General features: G+C 34.0%; 1 protein-coding gene across 1 annotated transcript; it reads left to right on the top strand.

The window, feature by feature from the left end:
- The first annotated feature begins 8,731 nt into the window (after window positions 1-8,731).
- LOC110098309 (L10-interacting MYB domain-containing protein-like) lies at window positions 8,732-11,618 on the top strand. Its single transcript, XM_020825094.2, has 3 exons — window positions 8,732-9,148; window positions 10,512-10,838; window positions 10,922-11,618. The coding sequence occupies exons 2-3, from the start codon at window positions 10,512-10,514 to the stop codon at window positions 11,507-11,509; spliced, it is 915 nt and encodes a 304-aa protein (XP_020680753.1). The 5' UTR covers window positions 8,732-9,148; the 3' UTR covers window positions 11,510-11,618.
- Window positions 11,619-20,053: the final 8,435 nt, after the last annotated feature.

Here is a 20,053-nt window from a genome sequence, read left to right as displayed (position 1 = left end):
ACCAACCCTCTTCATTAATTTATTTTATCTTCTAACATTCATTAAGTGGGTAGCCCATACATGCTCCTTAAAAATAAAAATTCAAACATTTCAGAATTTTATTTAAAATTCAAATTCTTTCTCATATAATAGGCTCTTGTGATGGGCCTTAATTAGGCTCTTACTTTTACATTTCCATCGGCTCTTATTTGGACTCTTGTAACTTGACCTTTAACTTTATTTTATTAACATAATTTGTATGTGCCCTACATCAACTCCCTTGGGCACATTTGAGCACTGCTTCATAGAGTTGAAATCCAAGTAGTTTTCAATCAATTGGGGCAAACTTTTTCAAATATGCTCAAGTCATCCAAATATTTTATATTGTTTGTTATTTCATATAATCAAAATATATGAATGTGAGCTTAAACTATGGGCACTTCTTTGTTTATTCTGGACTCAACTTCTATGAAGGTGGTTATTCATGAATTTCGTTAGTGGGAAATAACATATCCTACCAAAGTGCTAGATTGAACAGATGGATGTTTACAAACTCTTTTATTTGGTAGAATGCTTTAATTTTAATAACTAGATGAATGGACATATTAGGAAGTAAATCAATGTGATATATATTTATTCTAAAATTTGATAAGTATTTGGAAAGGACTATAAGTGCTTGCATGTAATTTCTTATATTTGATTGTTTAATGATGTTCAGGGTATATCTAAATCAAAACATAGTCACATTCTTTATATTCTTATATTGAATGATTATAGTTTTCCTACAATCACATTTTTTATTACTTATATATTCATAAAGGCTTTGAAAGTTCAAAACAAATGAGAATGACACATCAAAAAAATGCATGAGATAGTAGATTAGCAACATTAAGTCATTGTATAGGGTTTTGACCATAATAATTTTAAAAGGTGATTTAATTGTAGTTATGGGTAAAGTACTTTTGCATGCTAATTCTCATGTAAGTAAAAATAAATCCCAATTTTTTAGACTTTTTCCTACCAAACATCTAAACAAGTTTCCTAGCGTGCAATTAATTAACTATTTTAATTTGAGCACCGATTTTGGGATGAAAAGAAAAACATATTTCAATTTGATGCTTATAATTTTCATAATATTTTATAGAATTACAAGACAAACCTAACATCTCTATCATAAATAATGATTGAAGGGAGAGCATCGATTCTCACTATGCTTTAAAGAATAATTAGGTTAAATAAGAAGCATAATATATTTTGAAGCAAGGCAATAAATGGGCTATTATTGGGAACCAATCAACTACTGCAAAAAAATTATGAAGATTTCAAGCCATCCTAAATAATCTTAAAACAAAATTAATTGACAAGTCTCTGAAGGCTTATAATGAATGGGTAAGATAATGTATTGTGGAAACCTCTATTTGGTGTCTTTAGCTCATTTATAGGTTAAGCACTGAGCCACCAATTTTTGAATTTTTCATTTTTCTGAAGGCCAACAAAATCCATTCTCTATTAAACATAACATTTTATATTTCCTAAAATAACTAGGTATTCCTCTAGAATGAAATTTAATATTGAAAATTTTCTTAAGACAAGTCATAGTAATACATTGTTATTTTTCCTAATAAATATCCATTGATTACTTAAAATGTTCTTTGTAAAGTCAAATATTTGTATAAGTGTTTAAAGTAAAGCTAGCAAGTGAAAGTAGTCTCTAATTTGATCGAATCTTGATAAAAAAAATCATCAAGTTCGTCATAAATGAGACATTTGCAGGTTTATTATCAATCATAGGCTTATGCTTGCAAATGAAGGAATGGTTTGGTAAAATTCAACTCATTGGCATGTCTATAACTCAATTTTCATTAAGTATTGATGAATTTTAGGTGATGGTCTATGTTGAAAATAATTTTCTTGCGCAAAAGATAGTATCTCTAATGTATCAATATTTAAATAATGTAAAACTCCCTATCACAGGTGGAATATTGTCGAATGGCTTCTTAAAGCATTTTATTAAAAAATGCTATAGGATAATTAGCTTGACTAAAAATCCCCCCAATTTTAATTCCTAAAGCAATACAATTTACTTCAATGGCTTTAAAAATGTTAAGAATCCTAAGGATTAGGATAGAAGTAAATAGAACCTTAATTTAATCTAAGCTTGTCATGCATCAAGGGTCCAACAAAATTGCAGATCAGTGATTAAGGCAACAATAGTACCAAAATTCTTGTTGAATCTCTTATAAAAAGTGGTTAAATCTTTGAAACTTCTGCCCTCAATACAATTCCTAGTTGATTGTCATTTTAAGATTGCTCTAACTTCAAAATGAACTGGTTTGAGTCCAAGAGTGAAAATAATAAATCCTAAAAAATTTACCTCAAATTTTAAGAAGAGATATTATTTTTCAAATTAATATATGATTTCTCTTGCATAAACCTAGCATTGTTGTAGGTGTTCAAATTCTTATCACTAAAAAATAAGATATCCTAAAAATATGCCACAAAAAATTTCTATATAGGGTTTAAGGGCAATACTCATCAATCGTATAAATGTGCTCAAAGGATATGACAAGCTATTCATAAAGTCCACCGAGAGTTTTAGGCATAGTTTTTTGTTGTCTCATGATCTAATTCTAATTTGGTGATAAAACAATTTTCATACCAATTTTAAAAAAGAACTTTGCTATGTAGATTAAATTCAATATATCACTTAATCAAAAAAATTTAAAAAAATTTATTTATTTAATCACCTGACTATCAACGCACATTCACTATCCCAATTTCTTAGGGGTTAACAAAGTTGTCACCGCAAATGGAACAAGACATTTAAATAAACTATTTTTTAATAATTCTTGTCTTTAAATCTTAGCATGCTCAATAAGGTTCATCCCAAGTAAGGAATATTGGAATGTTGAGAATCAAGTATGAAATCAATGGCACATTAAATGTCTTTCAGAGGAGGCAATTCATTAGAAAGTTCATTTAGTGCAATATCATTGAGTTAGAGATAAGTGAGGAAACCATAGTAGGTTTGTGAGGATCTTGTGTGTCTTATTTTACATTTAATATGTGATGAAGGATCGAATCAAGTAATTTTTTTGTAAGGTTTCAAATCTTACCATTTTTATGGCTAATGTCAAAGAAGGCAACAAAATATATATACTGAAATTAGGCTAAATTTTGATAATAATATCCTTAACAGTATAAATTTAATTTTGGTGTCACAATTCAACTCAAGATGACCCACATACAAAACAAGCCATATCGTGTTGGATGGTGAAAAACCAAGCCCAAGATCTAAGTTTTGGTTACTTTTATTAAATTTTTCTTAATTTAAAATAGACTACAAAACCACTGAATAACTTCCAACTAATCAGATAGTAAACTCATCCCCAAATTTTTACTTTTTTCGTTCATCTTCAAAATAAATATAAAACAAAATTTACATACTATAGTACATGGTTATAACAAAATGGAGCAAAGAAATAAATATCCATGATTATACAAAATCTATAAACCCAAATTACTTCAACTCAAAATGATCAAAACCTGCAACATCGGTTACTCAACCAACTCTTTACCCTTTCTCTGAATTGAAACATAGTGCAGAGTGTGTATGAGCTAATATTGTTCAGAAGGTGATCACACCCACCGATCTAATTTTAAATAATTAACTCGTTATATAATTAACTATTGAAATGCAATTAATAAGAATTTAATATACTTAGTAGACTAAGCATAATATTTCTTGTACATAACTGAAATATACCAAACTTTATATTGAATGTAAATAAAAAAGTGTTTCATATATGAGAGCAAAAAGTGATAGATTTATCTTAGGCTCCTTCTATGATTCGGATCCTTAACAAGCCCTTTATAACTCTCAATACTTAGTACATATAAGATATTCAAAACTTCAAATTTTTATGACTCATAGTGCATTCAACACAACAAAACTTCCTCCAACATTAGAGCTCTACATATTGACATTTTTTAAGCAAATAAGCACTTATATGATTGCACTGTAATAAAAAAAATATAAATAAACAAATTTTAGAAATTTACTTAATATTTTATCGGTATGCAACAAATTCAACAACTAAACAAAGTTTCATAGTTTCCTAATTTTACCAGATTACTAGGGATTGGTCATAATACTATTTTAACATTTTAATTATACTACAAGCTTACTTTTTGCTATCAAATTATTTTTTTAATTTACTAAAAATAGTGCATTTTTCAAACTACCCTATAATTTTTTTTTTCTGAAAAATATCTAACTGCCCATAATGATTATATCTACAACATACAGAAAGTTAAATGGTGAAAATTTAGTTGGTGAAATTATTTTTTTTTAAATATGAAATTATAAATAAAAAAAAGAATTATCAAAATTACTAATTTTGTTAAATCTTAGATAGCCGGAATATAACCTACATTGATTTTAATAACTTTTGGAACTAGATCAACAACATAAAATAGATCGAAGCCATCCAAAACTTTTTTCTCTCTAAAAACTCTCCATTTCTCTCTCTAGGCCACATCTCTTAGGGATTAAAATGGTTTAATAAAATGAAAATAAGTAAATTTTAATATTTTTAATAAAAAAATTGACCTAACGTTGCAGCGCTACATACAGCTACATCATTGCATCAACCAACCCGAGAGCTTAGTGTCGCATTGCCCAAATCCAGCGTCAAAGTGTTCCCAAGGGAAAATTTCATATTTCTTACTCATGCACATAGACCTCTAGGACCTACTTCAGAATAGAATTAGACATTCACGTGCATACAAAACACTCACAGACACATGCAAGACATGTTCATAAAAAATTTTCATTACATTATCTTTATCAGACCTAGTCATAGTAGATGTAACAACTCATGGATTCAGCCAGTATTACATTTTATGTCATTTAGTTAATTTTTTTTTACATTTCCTTGGAGTGGGCTTGGGTTGTAAATTATAGGTTATTATATAGAGTGCTATTCCTATGTAGAATGGTTTAGTTTTGATAAGCCTAGGAAAGAAGGGAAAATGAACCAAAACTTTGCTAATGGGAGAGCGACTAAAATTTTGAGTAAAATGCCCTAGAAATTATGGCATGTGAAAAACAAAGTAGATGTCTTTAAGTCATTTTTCTCGTCTACTCTAAAATCTAAAGACATGTTAGTACAAAATGTGCCCACACCAAATGCAATTTTTAGTATGCATAAAATGCTTAAGTAGTTTATGACATGGAACAATGGCGAGCTCATGATTAACATTAATTATATATAAACTCTTCTATATATATATATATATATATATATATATATATATATGGAGAAGTTAATTTATAATTAATAATAATTATAAATTAATTAATTTACATAAATCAAATTTGGTTTTATTCAATACATGAAAACTAAAAATTGATTTTAAACAATATCATGCAAACAAATTCCAATTGTGCTAAATTCCTTTACTTTGGGGACTTTAATAAGAAAAAATTGCATTTAATCTCTTGGAAAAATACTTGTAAGCCTAAAGAGTTAGGAGGTATTGGGTTGCCTTCTCTTCAATCCCTCCAATTTTGCTTTAACTACTCTCTCATCTTAAGAATTTGCAATGAGAAAAGTCCTCTTAGCAGTTGGTTATTACACCTTCATGTCTCTCCTTGGAAAGACCCTATTTCAAAAGCCTCTAAGTATTGGAAAAATATCTGTAGGGATGCTAATTTGGCTAAAGTTAAATTTCATTTTAATGTATCTGTTAATTCTAATGTTGCCCTGTTCTGGGATCATTGGGTTAAAGATAGCTATATCAAGGAAATTGATGTCCTTCAGCCGTTGTTATCTGTATTTCCTGTTAATGAGAGGATTAATGTCATTATGAATGGGTATGCTTGGGACCTGCCTGAGCACTTGCCGCTGGCTATTCAGGATTATCTTTCTAGTATCCCTATTTTCTCTGCTGATCGGGATACAATTTATTGGGATGATGTTAAGGCTTGCTGACATAAGAAATTCAGGGATTATTTTCATATACATGATGTTAATGTTAATTGGTGGGAATTTGTTTGGCATAAGCATTATATTCTTAGATACTCATCTTATAGCTGGATGGCTTTATCTGGTGGTTTAAAGAATGCGGATTCTTTATTATCCAGGAATATCTCTGTGGATCCTATTTGTGCTCTTTGCCACTCTCATGCAGAATCTACCAACCATCTTTTCTTTGAATGTGACTACTCTTTTACTATTCTCTCAAAGCTCATATCCAATCTTGGTTTTTTACTGCTCAGGCCTAGTGTGCTGCAAATTTTTGAATATATCAAAGAAACTCGTGACAAGAATAAAGATTTTTACTATCTTCTTATTTGCTCTTCAATTTACTATATTTGGAGAGAAAGAAATGATAGAAATTTTGGGGATTCCGCTCTTTCTTCCACTTCTTTAACACTGAAAATTAAATCTGCATTTTTCTTTAGAATTTTGAAATGGAAAAATAGAGACATTTTGATGAAGTTACTGTAATCCTTCTTGAGAACAATATGGTGCGGTGTCTGGTGGTTCTGACCTGCTTCTGTACTGCTGGATGTGTATTTGGGTGGGCAATCCTGGTGCTGTTCTGTTTTTTACCTGCCGCCGTTTGTTTTTGCATTCTGCTGATCTGCTGCAGGTATTGGTTCGTGGGGTTTTTCGTGAAAATGGGCAATGATGATTGGATTGCCATTTTCCCCTTTGGATGGCAGGAATCTTATTTTTGCAACCAGGTTGAGAGAGCGGCAATTCCTGAGCCCGCGACATCTTTGATCTCCTCATCCTTTGGTTATTTTGTCTTGTATTTCATTCTGTTTTTGATTATTTTGCCTTATAGGTTTGTTTTGGGAATTTAATTTGTTTTATTACCCCATTTTTGGATCTTGTAAGTTTTGACAAGATCGTTTTTATTGCATTTTTCTTTCTTCATTACATGTAACAAGTTTATATTAATGAAAAGGACTTAGGCCATAATTTTACCCAAAAAAAAAATTCCAATGTGGTTCTATTTAGGAGATCTAACGTTTATTTATGAATCTAAATCTTCTCCAATTATAAGGACACCAAAAAGATTAAATTCTTTTCATTAATTAGCCAATCTAAAATTACCTTTTTTTTTAATTACAATGATTTAAAAAAAAAAGTAAGATCAATCTAAACCATCCCAAGTGAAATGAAAGACTCATAATTCAACAACATTACTTTCCTATTATCATAGTAATGGGAGATTCTTTTTATTCATTTCTTATATCTCTATTTCTCTCATCGAAAACAACTACATGGTGCATGCTCTCACCCTTTTTCTCTAAAAGCCTCGTCTATTGGATAATGTAAAAAAAAAGTGACACTTAGGTGACACTTAGCACTTCTAAAATGAAATTCTTATATTTCATGATATATTGAATATATCATCATATTCGTGTTAAAATTTAGGCTTCTTTTGGGACAACTTTCTTACCGCTTTCTAGTACAAAACATTCTAATTCAACAAATTTTTGAACTAAAAAAATGATTTAGAAAGTAGTAAGAAAGCCGTCCCAAACAAAGCCTTACTGAGTAGTCAATATCAACATACTTTCTTTTATCTTTTAGATTGGTCGGTTGCTTAGGACTCGAACCCGAAACTTAGCAGATGGAGTAAAAAAAATTTCCTTTTACTATAGAAGAAAAATATCCCTTCCCAAAACATGCATGCAATTTTCATTGCATACGACTTTCTCTATATTTATATAAAAAGAAAAAAAAAATAATGAAATATCAAAGTTGAACAATTTTTGCCTTCCCATTATCATAATTAGTTAGGATTCAAATCTTCTCTTATGCATCCCTCATCTCAAAAAACTATGAATATATTAACACCTCTTATTTCCCCTTCTAAGTGAGAAGAAGTGGCACTTCTAACTTCAAATAGTGGATGCTAAGAAGTAAGAATGTCACTTCTAAAGAAATTGCTTAATTGTTTAAAAGAAGTATAAATAGTAAATAAATCTAATTAAAATCATCATAATATATTTTTATAAACATACTCCAAAATAAATGTGTAAATACATGTATAAAAATATGCACATTAAATATCATATTTATTCACATGCTACATAAATATAATAATTTATATGATTTTGCATTATATATATATTATAAAATGGATCAATTTAATAATTTATCATCCAAAACATTATATGCCAAGTAATTTAACCTAAATTATTTTAGCATTAACTAAAATTTCTATTAATAATTACCATTTAGCTTTATAATATATTTTAATTTATTATATCATCAATTATATCACTTAAATAAAATATTACATATTTGTCTGCATATATTTAACTCAAACAATAATTTTCGAAGATCACATTTAAGATCTACGTAGGACGGCTATACTATTTTATAAATATAATTGTAAAATTTTTATGGAATAATATTTTTTTAAAACTATTATGAATGATATTAATATGTTTTTTTTTAGTTGAACAACTATTTTCTTGTAACTATCAAGTATTAACAAATTTGGTTATTAAAAATGTCTTCCTATTACAATTTTTTTAAAAAAAAAATATGATAAAAAAAAATCATGATTAAATTCTAAAAATTAAATCAATTAAAAAAATATCCCAAATAGATGCTTAATGACTTGGAAAAATGATTTCCAACTTGCGTTCCAAAAAGCAAGTTTTGTTTCGAACAGTAACAGACATTCCAATACAAAAATTTCAGCCAATAATTCATCAGACAAGCAGTCGAAAAAATCCCCTTAAGAAATCTGCAGTTCCTGATGAGAAAATATTACAGTTTTCAGGATCCGGCCTCGTTTGGCACGGCTTGATTAGTTTTTTTTTGTTCGAAACGTGATTTTTTGGTTGCTGTTTGGAACAACTACTTTTGTAAAACTCCAAATTCTTACCGATTTCCAACGTTTTTTTTTTTGGATTTGCTTATCGGCTAAGCGCCTCCGTTCAGTTGGATATACCCCCACGTCCGCACGTCTGGTTGCACGTCTTCCAACTTCCGCATTTCCGGCATGAACCACATTTCCTTCGTGATTTCGGAAAGTCCCTCCATCTTTACGGTTTTAAGTTTCTTACAGCTTCTTTTCTTCTCAGTTGCACCTCTTCCGCCCGTGGATTGCTTCGACTATCGCCGGCTCTAAGGTACATCTCGATGCCTTAGGTTGGATCATCGACTTCTTGTTTCACGGCTTCCATCGACGACTTATAGCTCTTTAGGCATTGACGAATTAATTTTGTGGAAAACCTTAATACTAGCAAAATTGGTTTTTGCATTCATTTCATTAGGGAAACTCCAATGGAACAGCAAACATTTGTTTGCCCTTCTTGCTTTGCTCCAACCGACCGTCATTTTTTAGGCCATTTGATCGTGGATGAACAGTGCGATATTGGTGTCGCATTGTTCATTTACGCCAAAAATTGGTCTTTACCGAACCTGGGGAAGAAAGGCGCGAAAGAAGAAAATGACGGTTCCGGGCAAAATGGGGTTCGATTAGAGATGAATCACGGCATTTTTTGGTTTCACTGTATTTTGGAGTGAAAATGAGATTTTCGGTTAGAGATGCCCTTAGGTTTTTACGTCAGTTTTAAAATGGAGCATCAGCATTGAACCTTTCCCATCTAAGCTTGGAATCGGTAATGGCAATTTTCAAAGAATAAAAATTGCTCATTTTTCAATTTATAATAATTTCTACTGTTTTAACTTTCTTCACAAATTCATTGTAATTCCTAATTTTTATCATTTTCAACTAAGGTGTTAGGGGCTGCAGAAAAAATTCTTCAGCTCTCCAATTTACATTCAAATTTTAATTGTTTCAACTTGCCCAACGTTAATGTAGAGAGCAATAATATATATGCATGTGGAGAAAACTTTTTTCTTATACCTATAATCGGCATCATCATTTATTGCCTTCTGACAACTCTTTAGGTTCTTCTAATTTTTATCATTCTCAACAAAGCTATTAATGGCTGCACTAAAAATCCTCTTGCTCCACAATTAACTTTTTTTTTTTTCTTTACGCCAATGGAAACAGCAACAGTAATTATGCTTCAGAAGTTCTCTTACATTGTTATTGTTGCAGTTTCCATTGAGAACACTTTTCTTCTTACCCATCATCAACATAATCGTTAATAGCTTTAAGACAATACTTTTGTATGAGCCTTAAGAATCATTATCTTGTACTGTATTCATTCCTATTACTGCTCCCTAAGGCCATAAATCTATTTTACAGAAATCATGTTGTATATCTTCTATTCAAATTAGCTTAGGCTAACTATTTTCCTAACACCCAACCAAACCAAAAGAAGTACATGAGGATGACCAAAAATAAATACTAATTAGCATCTCATCCCGTCAACAATTATTCTATAAACCGAACTCTCCTTCCTTTGGTCATCCTAATTTTTTTTCAGGATAGCTCTAATTACCATTCTAAAAGCACAACTTCTTATTTTCAGAGTCTCAATATATCACCTGTGTTAATCATTGTATCATTGTGATATGTAGATGGAAAAACAAAAAGAATGTGGTCCACCTGCTGTTTGGGATATTGAAAGCAAGCTAATCTTTTGTGATATCTGTATAAGAGAAATTAACTTGGGTAATAGACATACCACACATTTCAATAAGATGGGTTGGAGGAATATCATGAACAGTTTTAATGAACATACTGGAAGAACATATGATTGTATACAACTGAAGAATAAGTGGGATCAGTTGAAGCAGGATTATATTTTGTGGAAAGATTTGATGCGTGGGGAGACTAGTTTTGCATGGAATCCAATAAAGTGTACTATAGATGCTTCTGATGAATGGTGGAATGATAAATTACAGGTACAACAATAACCAATTCATTTAAATTCATATTACATATTAATATGTAAATGTTTCATGTAAGGCTTTTTGAACTTTTGTAGGTCGAACCAGCAGCGAAGAAGTTTAGGTTCAACGGAATAACGCCAGAGCTTCAACAAAAACTTGATATTATGTTTAGTTGCATTGTCGCAACTGGCGATCATGTCTGGGTTCCAAACTCCGGCATATTACCCCCTGAACTAACGTATGACCCACGCAATTCATCAGAGGAAACTGACTTTCAAGATGATGACACACAGATAGAAATGTCTATTGAAGAAGATGCCACATTTAAAACTTTTTCAGCAAAATCTCTAAGTACAAGGCCATTTGTAAATAGAAGAAAGAGAGTCAAAACAGTTCGGTCAGGGGGAAGACAACTTTTTCTAAACCATATTGAGGAATTAGTTAACGCTGCACGATCAATAAGTTCTGCCATAGTTTCATCGATTGCGCAACGTAGATCTGTTACAATACTCGATGCATTGAATGAAATAAATGCCATACCAGAGATATATGATGATTTGGAATTCTATTATTTTGCAATCAATTTTTTGCAAGATAAAAATAGTAGGGAGATTTTTATGGCAATTCCAATGGAACGAAAAGTTTGGTGGCTTAGGCGACAATTCAACAGAAGTTTTAAGTAGTTTTGTCTTAGAAACATTTTAGTTCTTAACGTGTTCGTTGTTCTCAATATGTTAAAAATTTAAGTTGTAGTTGTGATATATGTTTTTAATGTTATGTTTCTACTTTGTACGTCACTCTGTTTGAACATGTACTACTCTTTCCATAGGTTGTGTTTGGTTTGATAAATACAAATGTAATTTCAATTAAATGGATTATTTCTCTTCTGGTGAATTATGTAAGCTTAATATCTATTTACTTTGAAGCTTAATATCTGAACTAAACTTACATAGTTCAATTCATCATCACATACTGGCATTTCATGAATCCGTACTTAAGCCCTTGCAAGCAGGATGCTTTTAGTGTAAAATTGAGTAATTTTTCATTTATACAGTGCAATGTCTTTTACTTGGTTGTAAGGTTAGTTTACAATGACTACATTTATTGCAAATATTGGTTTCCAGTTTTTCTTGAATCACTCAGAGAAGCTGTTTCTAGTTGTTTTGGCATAAACTCCTACTGAGGGATATGTGATAGTTTAACTAGACACCTCAATGGTAGCACTAAGAGTTTTTGGTGTTGATTCTTCCGTTGATTTGTGCATTTTTTATTGGTTAGGCTATTCTGTGTGGAGAAATGAATATAAGTTTGTTTTCTGTATCTTTCCTGCTGAGCATAAAAGCTGATTGACTGATTTGCTGCTAATCCGAACTTCTTTTGTCCTTGACAGTGTTAGCTTCTGGTTATCTCAAGGTTTTTTGGTTGTTTAGTATTGAGCAATCATAATCATCATTTAATAATTCCGAAAAAAATCCATTTGTTTGTCTTGTTTTTTAATTTATTCATTTTTCAATTAATGTAAGTTTCTGATTCAGTGGTTGAGATAATTGAAGGATGAGCCATTGGAACAGTTGAACTTCAAATACTTCTATATGTATACATACACATGATATGTGCTTCTTTATGCTTTGAAAATGTGTTGACTGCTGTATAAGGGAGGATTTCTGGCTTTGGAGTGTTGATCTGTTATCATTGGGTAAAAGCATCCTGCTTGCAAGGGCTTAATTAAGGATTGATGAAATAGAAGTTCTCTAATTTTGTACTCTAATGTTAGGGTGCGTTTGTGACAACATTTTCGCTGTTGTACCTCAGAAAACACAATGGAGATGTGGCTTGGGGCAGCGAGGTCAAGCTCCGTTCTTAAAAGTTTTGCATCCCACGATTGTTTTTTCTGTCCGAAGGAAGACATAAATGCCCTTACAGTTATGTGTGAAATACCTCGTCGTCTTCTTCATCTTCGCCAAGTTTGGCTGTATCAGTCCACTTCAGCCGTCCCAAACACACCCTTAATAGCATGCTGGCATTATGTTAGTTTTATTAAAACCCCAAAGGAGCGTGCACTTTAAGGGTAGTACAGAGCAATGCTTGACCGTATTATGAGTACCTTGTTCGATTTGCTTAACTGCTGCAAGTTTTTTATTATTCAGCTCTCAGATTATCTCGATCAGTTTTGCCCAGCTTCACTAGCCGATGGATTTGGAGCTTGTGACATCTTTGCTACTCTTGATTTTTACCTTATTGGGATTAATTCATGTTATCCAAGTAACTTCTCCCAATGCGTTACTGTAGATGCTGCCTTTCCTATTATAGCTGGACTTAGACTTTTATACTATACCTTTGTTAAGATGTTTCTTTTCTTTTCTATGGAATCGGATGCTTGTATTGCATCGATGATTTGATGCGTGCTGTTTTATGGGTAGCTGTTTAATATATATATATATATATATAGGACAATCCATACATAAATTTTATAAGGAATTAGTGAATATAAATTCTCTTTCCTCTCAAACTTCAGTGTGTTCTATAGGATGTGATTTTTCTTTTGTGTTCAAACCTTCATTGTAATTTATGGAGGATAGTGATAAACCACGGTATATGCCAGATGGGCTAAGCCAGGCAGATAGGGGGGAATTCCACCCCTTTGAAGGGGGCCCAAGGAGCAGATTTTGAAATTGGAGGGGGTGGCTAGGAAGGAAAAGTGGTTGTTTTGGGATTTTGCTATTATATGCTTTAAATATTTTTTTTTCTTAGGGTTCAAAAATTTTTTTTTCCTTTATGCTTGTATTTGCTGAAATTACGTTATCTTAGTTTGTTAGGCTGATTAGGCCTCTAATCGGCAGCTAGGAATTTGGGAGAGCCGAATCTTCCTCTCCAGTTGAAGATCCACATGTATCTTGCTATTTTCTTTAATATTTCTTGCAATAAAAAGTTCCTTTGTGTGTTCTTCTTCCCAAATCCTTCTTACACTTCGTTGATTTTGTGGAAATTGCATCAAGTTCCTATCAAATTGGTATCAGAGTTGTGTCCTAGGTTGAAATATAGGATGTCCTCATTCGTTTTTGCAGTGCTTTTCTCGTTAATCTTGTTGATTTTTTGCTATTTAAAGACCAGATCCATTGTTTTTTTTTTATCATTTTTTTATTTGGAGCCTTGATTCGGGTACCTATGACAGAAAAGAAGTTAGAAGTATTGGAAGGGGAGATCGAAAAATTGAAATATAAAATTTCATATTTTCAAACTCAAAATTTAGACATATAGAAGAAGATCGATGAGAAGTTTGCCATCATGGAGCGATGAAGAAGTTTCTCGAGGGCCAAACCAAGAAAACATCATCAGAGGCGAGAGAATCTGCCGATAGCCAAGGTAGTGGAGATAACCCTAACCCGATAGGGAGAGGGGATGAATAAGTGATGGAGATCTTGGAGGGAGAAGAGAGAAGTCCTCCTCTAGAGCCCATTCTCAGGGATGAGATAGGTAGAAGGTATGGGCAGAGACGTGAGGGGATTGGGTATGAATGAGAGGTTGGGATGGTGAATTTGAATGAAAATGTGTTGATTATGATCGGAGAGGAGCTGATTTTGAAAAGAGGGAGAATTTGATGAAGGGTTTAGGTACGAGTGCAAAAGGGATAATTGAGAACACTATGGGAGGGGGGGGGACCACCCACTTAGGGAATGGAAGATTATAAAGGAAACACGGGGATTGGAGAATATCCGAGGGTGAGGGAGCTGAAGATGCCTGTTTTTTAGGGAGATGATGCACATAGATGGATTTATAGGGTAGAAAGTTATTTTGACGTTAATGAGTTGATGAAGGAGGAGAGATTGATAGTTGTTGGCCTGTGCTTGGAGGGGAAGGCATTAGAATGGTACTAGTGGAGAGACCTTAGGAGGCACATATGGAGATGGAGGGAGTTTAAGGACTGTCTGTTAGAACTTTTTCGAACTAGCCAGGGATGGGACTTTTATGAACAGTTCTTTCAGTACTTTGCCAGTCGAATGGATTGGATGTTAGAGATTGTACTGGAGGGAAACTTTATGAACGGGTTCAAACCAAAGATTCAGGCAGCAGTTAGAGTGATAAGGCCTTGTGATTTCAGAAAGGCTATGAAGCTAGCCCAATTAGTGAAGGATTATAATCACCTTGAGAGAGGAGATAGAGGCAGTAGTTCGGAAGGTTCGTATAGGATGTACTTCACTTTTTTGGCCCCTAAGGGGCTGACATAGGGTATTCTTAGGGAGACCCCATTGGAGAAGATCGTAAGAAAGGGAACCGGGGAAACATCAAGAAGCTCACTAAGAAGGAGCTACAAGAGAAGAGTGTGAAAAGTAGTGCTTTGTGATAAGAGGTATACCTTGGGCACAATAGTAAGGACCGAACTTTGTGGGTTCTCATCGTCTGTGATAATAATGAAGCTCAGGGGCGATGCGGGAGTGAGGCAATGGTGGAGGATGATGAAGAGATGCAATTAGACATGGCAGAGGTCTCCTTGAACTCAATGGTGGGATTCATTTCAAATCACACCATAAAAGTGAAAGGTGAGATGGCAGACAGGGAGGTGGTGGTGCTGATAAATAGTGGGGATACCCACTTCATCTCTAATTAGGTCATGGACCAATTTGGGGTGAAGATGATGAACACATGATGTTATGGGGTGATGATAGGCATAAGGAAAGTGGAGACAAGTAGAGAAGTGTATTGGGAGGTGGTTCTAACCATACAGGGGGTCCAAGAGAGGGATCCTTCCTTTGGAGTTAGGAAGCATTGATGTCATCCTAGAGATGAAATGACTGCAAACCTTAAAAGACACCATGGTCAATTAGGGAGCCCTTACAATGGAGATGATAGTGGAGTAAGAGATGGTGGTGATCAGGAGATATGCATGGCTATCCAAAGCTATGATTTCTCTCAAGACTATAGTGAGAACTATATATGAGGTAGAGGAGAATTTTTTTGTGGAGTTGTAGAGATTGGAAAGGATCAGATTGGTGGAGGGGGGAGACATCCCACTTTCAATACAACCACTTATACAATTATGTGAGGTCTTTCATCTACCTTAAGGATTTCCACCATAGAGGGAGCATGAGCATGCCATCATCTTGAGGGATAGAGTGCCACTGATAATTTTAGATCTATTGATACCCTCAGATTTAGAAGAATGAGATAACAAGCTAACCTAGGAGATGTTGGAGGCTGGAATCATCAAGCCAAGCGCGAGTCCTTTTTCTAGCACAATCTGACTGGTCAAGAAAAAAGGATGGGGGCTGGAGATTCTGTGGGGACTACCGAGAGCTGAATAAGGGAACTGTGCCATATAAGTTTCCTATTCCAATGATAGACGAGTTGTTGGATGAGTTATGTAGGTCGTTGGTGCTCAAAAAGATGGATCTAAAGTTCAAGTACCATAAGATCAGGATGAGAGACGAGGATATCCCAAAGACTGCTTTCCAGATACATGAGGGACACTTTGAGTTCTTGAAGATGTAATTTTCTCTCACCAACCCCCTGTTACATTCCAACCCCTCATGAATAGGGTGTTCTGATCATATCTCAGGGGATTTGTATTAGGTTTCTTTGATGACATCTTAGTGTATAGTCGATCAATCGAGGAGCATTTGAGGGTGGTACTGGAGATGTTACAAGAGCATCAGCTGCAAGTCAACATGAAGAAGTGTTTCTTTGCACAGTTCAGTGTGAAGCAAATGGGGCATGTGATATCTCAAGATGGGTTAGTCGCTGATCAGGCCAAGATTGAGGCTATACTGAAATTGCCTATATCTAGGACACTGAAGAAGCTGAGTGGTTTCCTAGGGTTGACCATATATTACAGTAAGTTTGTGAGGGGATACAACACTATAGCTTGGCCACTGATAGAGCAGTTAAAGAAGGATAATTTTATGTGGAGAGAGGCAACTACACAAGCTTGTGAGAGATTGAAGAGAGCCATGAGCACGATATTGGTTCTAGCCCTACCAGACTTTAGCCAAGTTTTTATGATGGAGACTAATGCATCATGGTATAGATTGAGGGCGGTGCTTATACAGAATCACAGGCCCATCACCTACTTTTCAGTAAGGTGTTGATAGCTAAGCCAAGGTTGTAGTCAGTCTATAAGATGGGGTTGATGGAAATAGTGTTGACCATTCAGAAGGAGCGGCCTTACTTGTTGGACTGACATTCTATTGTCAGGATGTACTATAAGAGCTTGAAGTACTTTTTAGAGCAGATGAAGGTGACCGAGGAACATCATAGGTGGCTATTGAAGCTATTGGGATATAATTTCGAGATCCATTATTGGTTCAAGTTAGAGAATAAGGAAGCTGCCACCTTATCCATATGCATTGTGGGGAGCTCCATGAGTTAGCCATTTTGGTACCATTGATGTTATATTGGGGAGCTATTAAGGATGAAAGAGTTTAGGATGAGGAGTTGAGGGAGATTAGGGCATATCTGTTGAGGGATGATAGTAGCTACACTAGCTATTCCCTAAAGGGGGATAAATAATTATATTAGTGGAGATTTGTACTTCCACGTACCTCGGTCCAAATTCCTCACATTATGTAGGAATTTCACAGGAGCATGGTTTGGGGTCATTCGAGGGTGCAAAAGATGTACATGAGGTTTGCGGCAGAGTTGTATTGGAAGGAAATGCATAAGGATGTAGAGGAGATGTTGGCTAGATGTGAGATGTCCAAAGGAGTAAATACATGGCCATAGGGAGGGGGGTTACTGTATCCTCTAGCTCTTTTTAAAAAAGTGTAGGAGGATGTCACTATGGATTTTATAGATGGGCTACCCAGATCTGAGGAGTTTATAGTGATTTTGGTGGTGATGGACATATTGAGCAAGTATGCTCATTTCATTCCCCTACAACATCTGTACACGATAGTAACAATAGCGGCAGCATACATCAAAGAGGTGGTCAGATTGCATGGGACACTGGAATCTATAGTGTCCGACCAAGATAAGGTGTTCCTTAGTCTTTTTTGGAGGGAGTTATTTAGGTTGGAGGAGGCAGTACTAAAGAGGAGCAGTGCTTACCACTCATAGATAGATGCCATACAAAGGTAGTAAATATGAGCCTTGAGATGTATCTGCTATGTTTTGCTTCAAAGAGAACTTGGTTGTAGGCCAAGTGGTTGGCATGGGTAGAGTGCTAGTACAACGCTTCATATCATTCAACTTCACAGATGACTCCTTTCAAAGTGTTATACGGAAGGGACCCATCTCACTTGGTGCACTTTTGACAAAGTAGTGCACTCGTCTCATCAGTAGAGCTATACTTAGAGGAGATAAATAGGGTATTGGCGGACTTAAAAAGGCATTTGTTGAGAGCTTAACAAATCATGAAGAAGCAAGCAGATGAACACAAGAAGGACATCCGGTTTGAGATAAGCGATAGGGTATACTTGAAGCTTTGTCCCTATATATAACGAATGGTAGCTAACAGGAGTAATGAGAAGCTGGCATCAAGGTATTTTGGTCCTTATGAGATATTGGAGATGATTAGAGATGTGGCTTATCTATTAATGTTACCCATGAATGTTATTATACATCCAGTGTTTCACGTGACATAGTTGAGGAGAGTTATTGGGGATCATGCATCTAGGTTAGAGTTACAAGTGACACTGACAGAGGATTTGGACGTGGTGCTGGAACCACTGGAGCTGAAAGGGGTGTGACAAGGACAGAAAGGGATCAAAGAAGTGATGATAAATTGGAAGATTCTACTCGACTATGATGCCACATGGAAGCCGTATGAAAGGGTGCAATATCAATTTCTATCCTTCCACATAAAGGACAAGGGGGGTCTTTGTCACAACCTGGCCAAATATCAGATAAGTCATACCATATCCGATTGTGGCAAGACTAACCCCAAGATATGGTTGGAGAAGTATTGAAATAAAACTTCTAATTTATATACTACATAAAATCACTATTTAATGTAATATAAAGCAGAAAACTAAAGAATCTCAATATGATTTTATTTTCTATATATCATCCAAAACATATATAATTTGAATCTATATACAACATTACTTGGCAACAAAAAGCACAACAAAAAATAAAAGCCAAGCCCGCAAAACTTAAAACTAACCAAAACATACCTATAACAAAGATCAGAGCCTACTATTCCAACTACTCAGCTCGCTTCTTACCCTTTCCCAGACCTAAAAACAAAAGCAAAAATAGGAATGAGCTAACATGGTTCAGTAGGCTATCAAAGCCTAAAGCAAAGATCAATAACCAAAACCAAAAGAACTGACAGCACTATGTTGAATCATATACTAAAATTAAATACAATTAAATAAATACTGAAACGAACTAAATTATAAGCAAATACTTCATAATAGAATCTCACTTCGGTAGTCTATTGGATCAAACATAACAACACTTAGGTAATAGAATCTCACCAGCATAACAGAATCCCACCTCGGTCGTCCACTAGCGCTGGCATAACATAATCCCACCTCAGTCGCCCACTAGCACCGACATAACAGAATCCCACCTTGATCGCCAACTGACGCCAGCATAACAAAATTCCACCTCGGCTGCCCACTAGCATCGGCATCACATCATATCACTTTATAACATATTTTTAATGCATTTCATTAATTAAATCATAATTGAACTAAATTCAAAAATTGTCAAATTATCCCAACGGTAGACAACAGAAATACTACTGAGTAAAAATTCACAATTTCTAAACATAACTAAATTACTACAATTTGTGTAAACCATCATTTTGAAGCTTTAATTGAACTAAAGCACTATTTTTAGATGTCAAAATAAATTTTTGAGTAGGCAACAATCAATGTTTTTTCAAAATCACACAGCAAAAAATTTCTAGAATATACACAAAATATTCATAATCACATTCTCTATAACATACAAAAAATTACACGGTGAAAATTTTACCAAAATAAAGTTATCATCATTTTTCAGTAACGGCAATGCAAATTTGAGTAAAAAAATACCAAAAATATAAAATTACTGAAATATAAAATAGGTAAAATGTAACCTACCTCGAGACGAGCAAATTCTCCAACTGGGCCGACGGATGAATATCACTCTATAGTAGTCAAGCTTCTCTCTTCCTCCTATGTTTTCTCTTTTTTTTTTCCTGTTCTAAACCTGAAATGAATTTTGGGTGTGTGTGTGTGTGTGTGGGGGGGGGGAGAGAGAGAGAGAGAGAGAGAGAGAGAGAGAGAGAGAGAGAGAGAGAG

This window comes from Dendrobium catenatum, unplaced genomic scaffold, assembly GCF_001605985.2.
Source record: "Dendrobium catenatum unplaced genomic scaffold, ASM160598v2 fragScaff_scaffold_1089, whole genome shotgun sequence".
Taxonomy (NCBI): domain Eukaryota; kingdom Viridiplantae; phylum Streptophyta; class Magnoliopsida; order Asparagales; family Orchidaceae; genus Dendrobium; species Dendrobium catenatum.
This window is presented reverse-complemented; position numbering and strand designations above follow the sequence as displayed.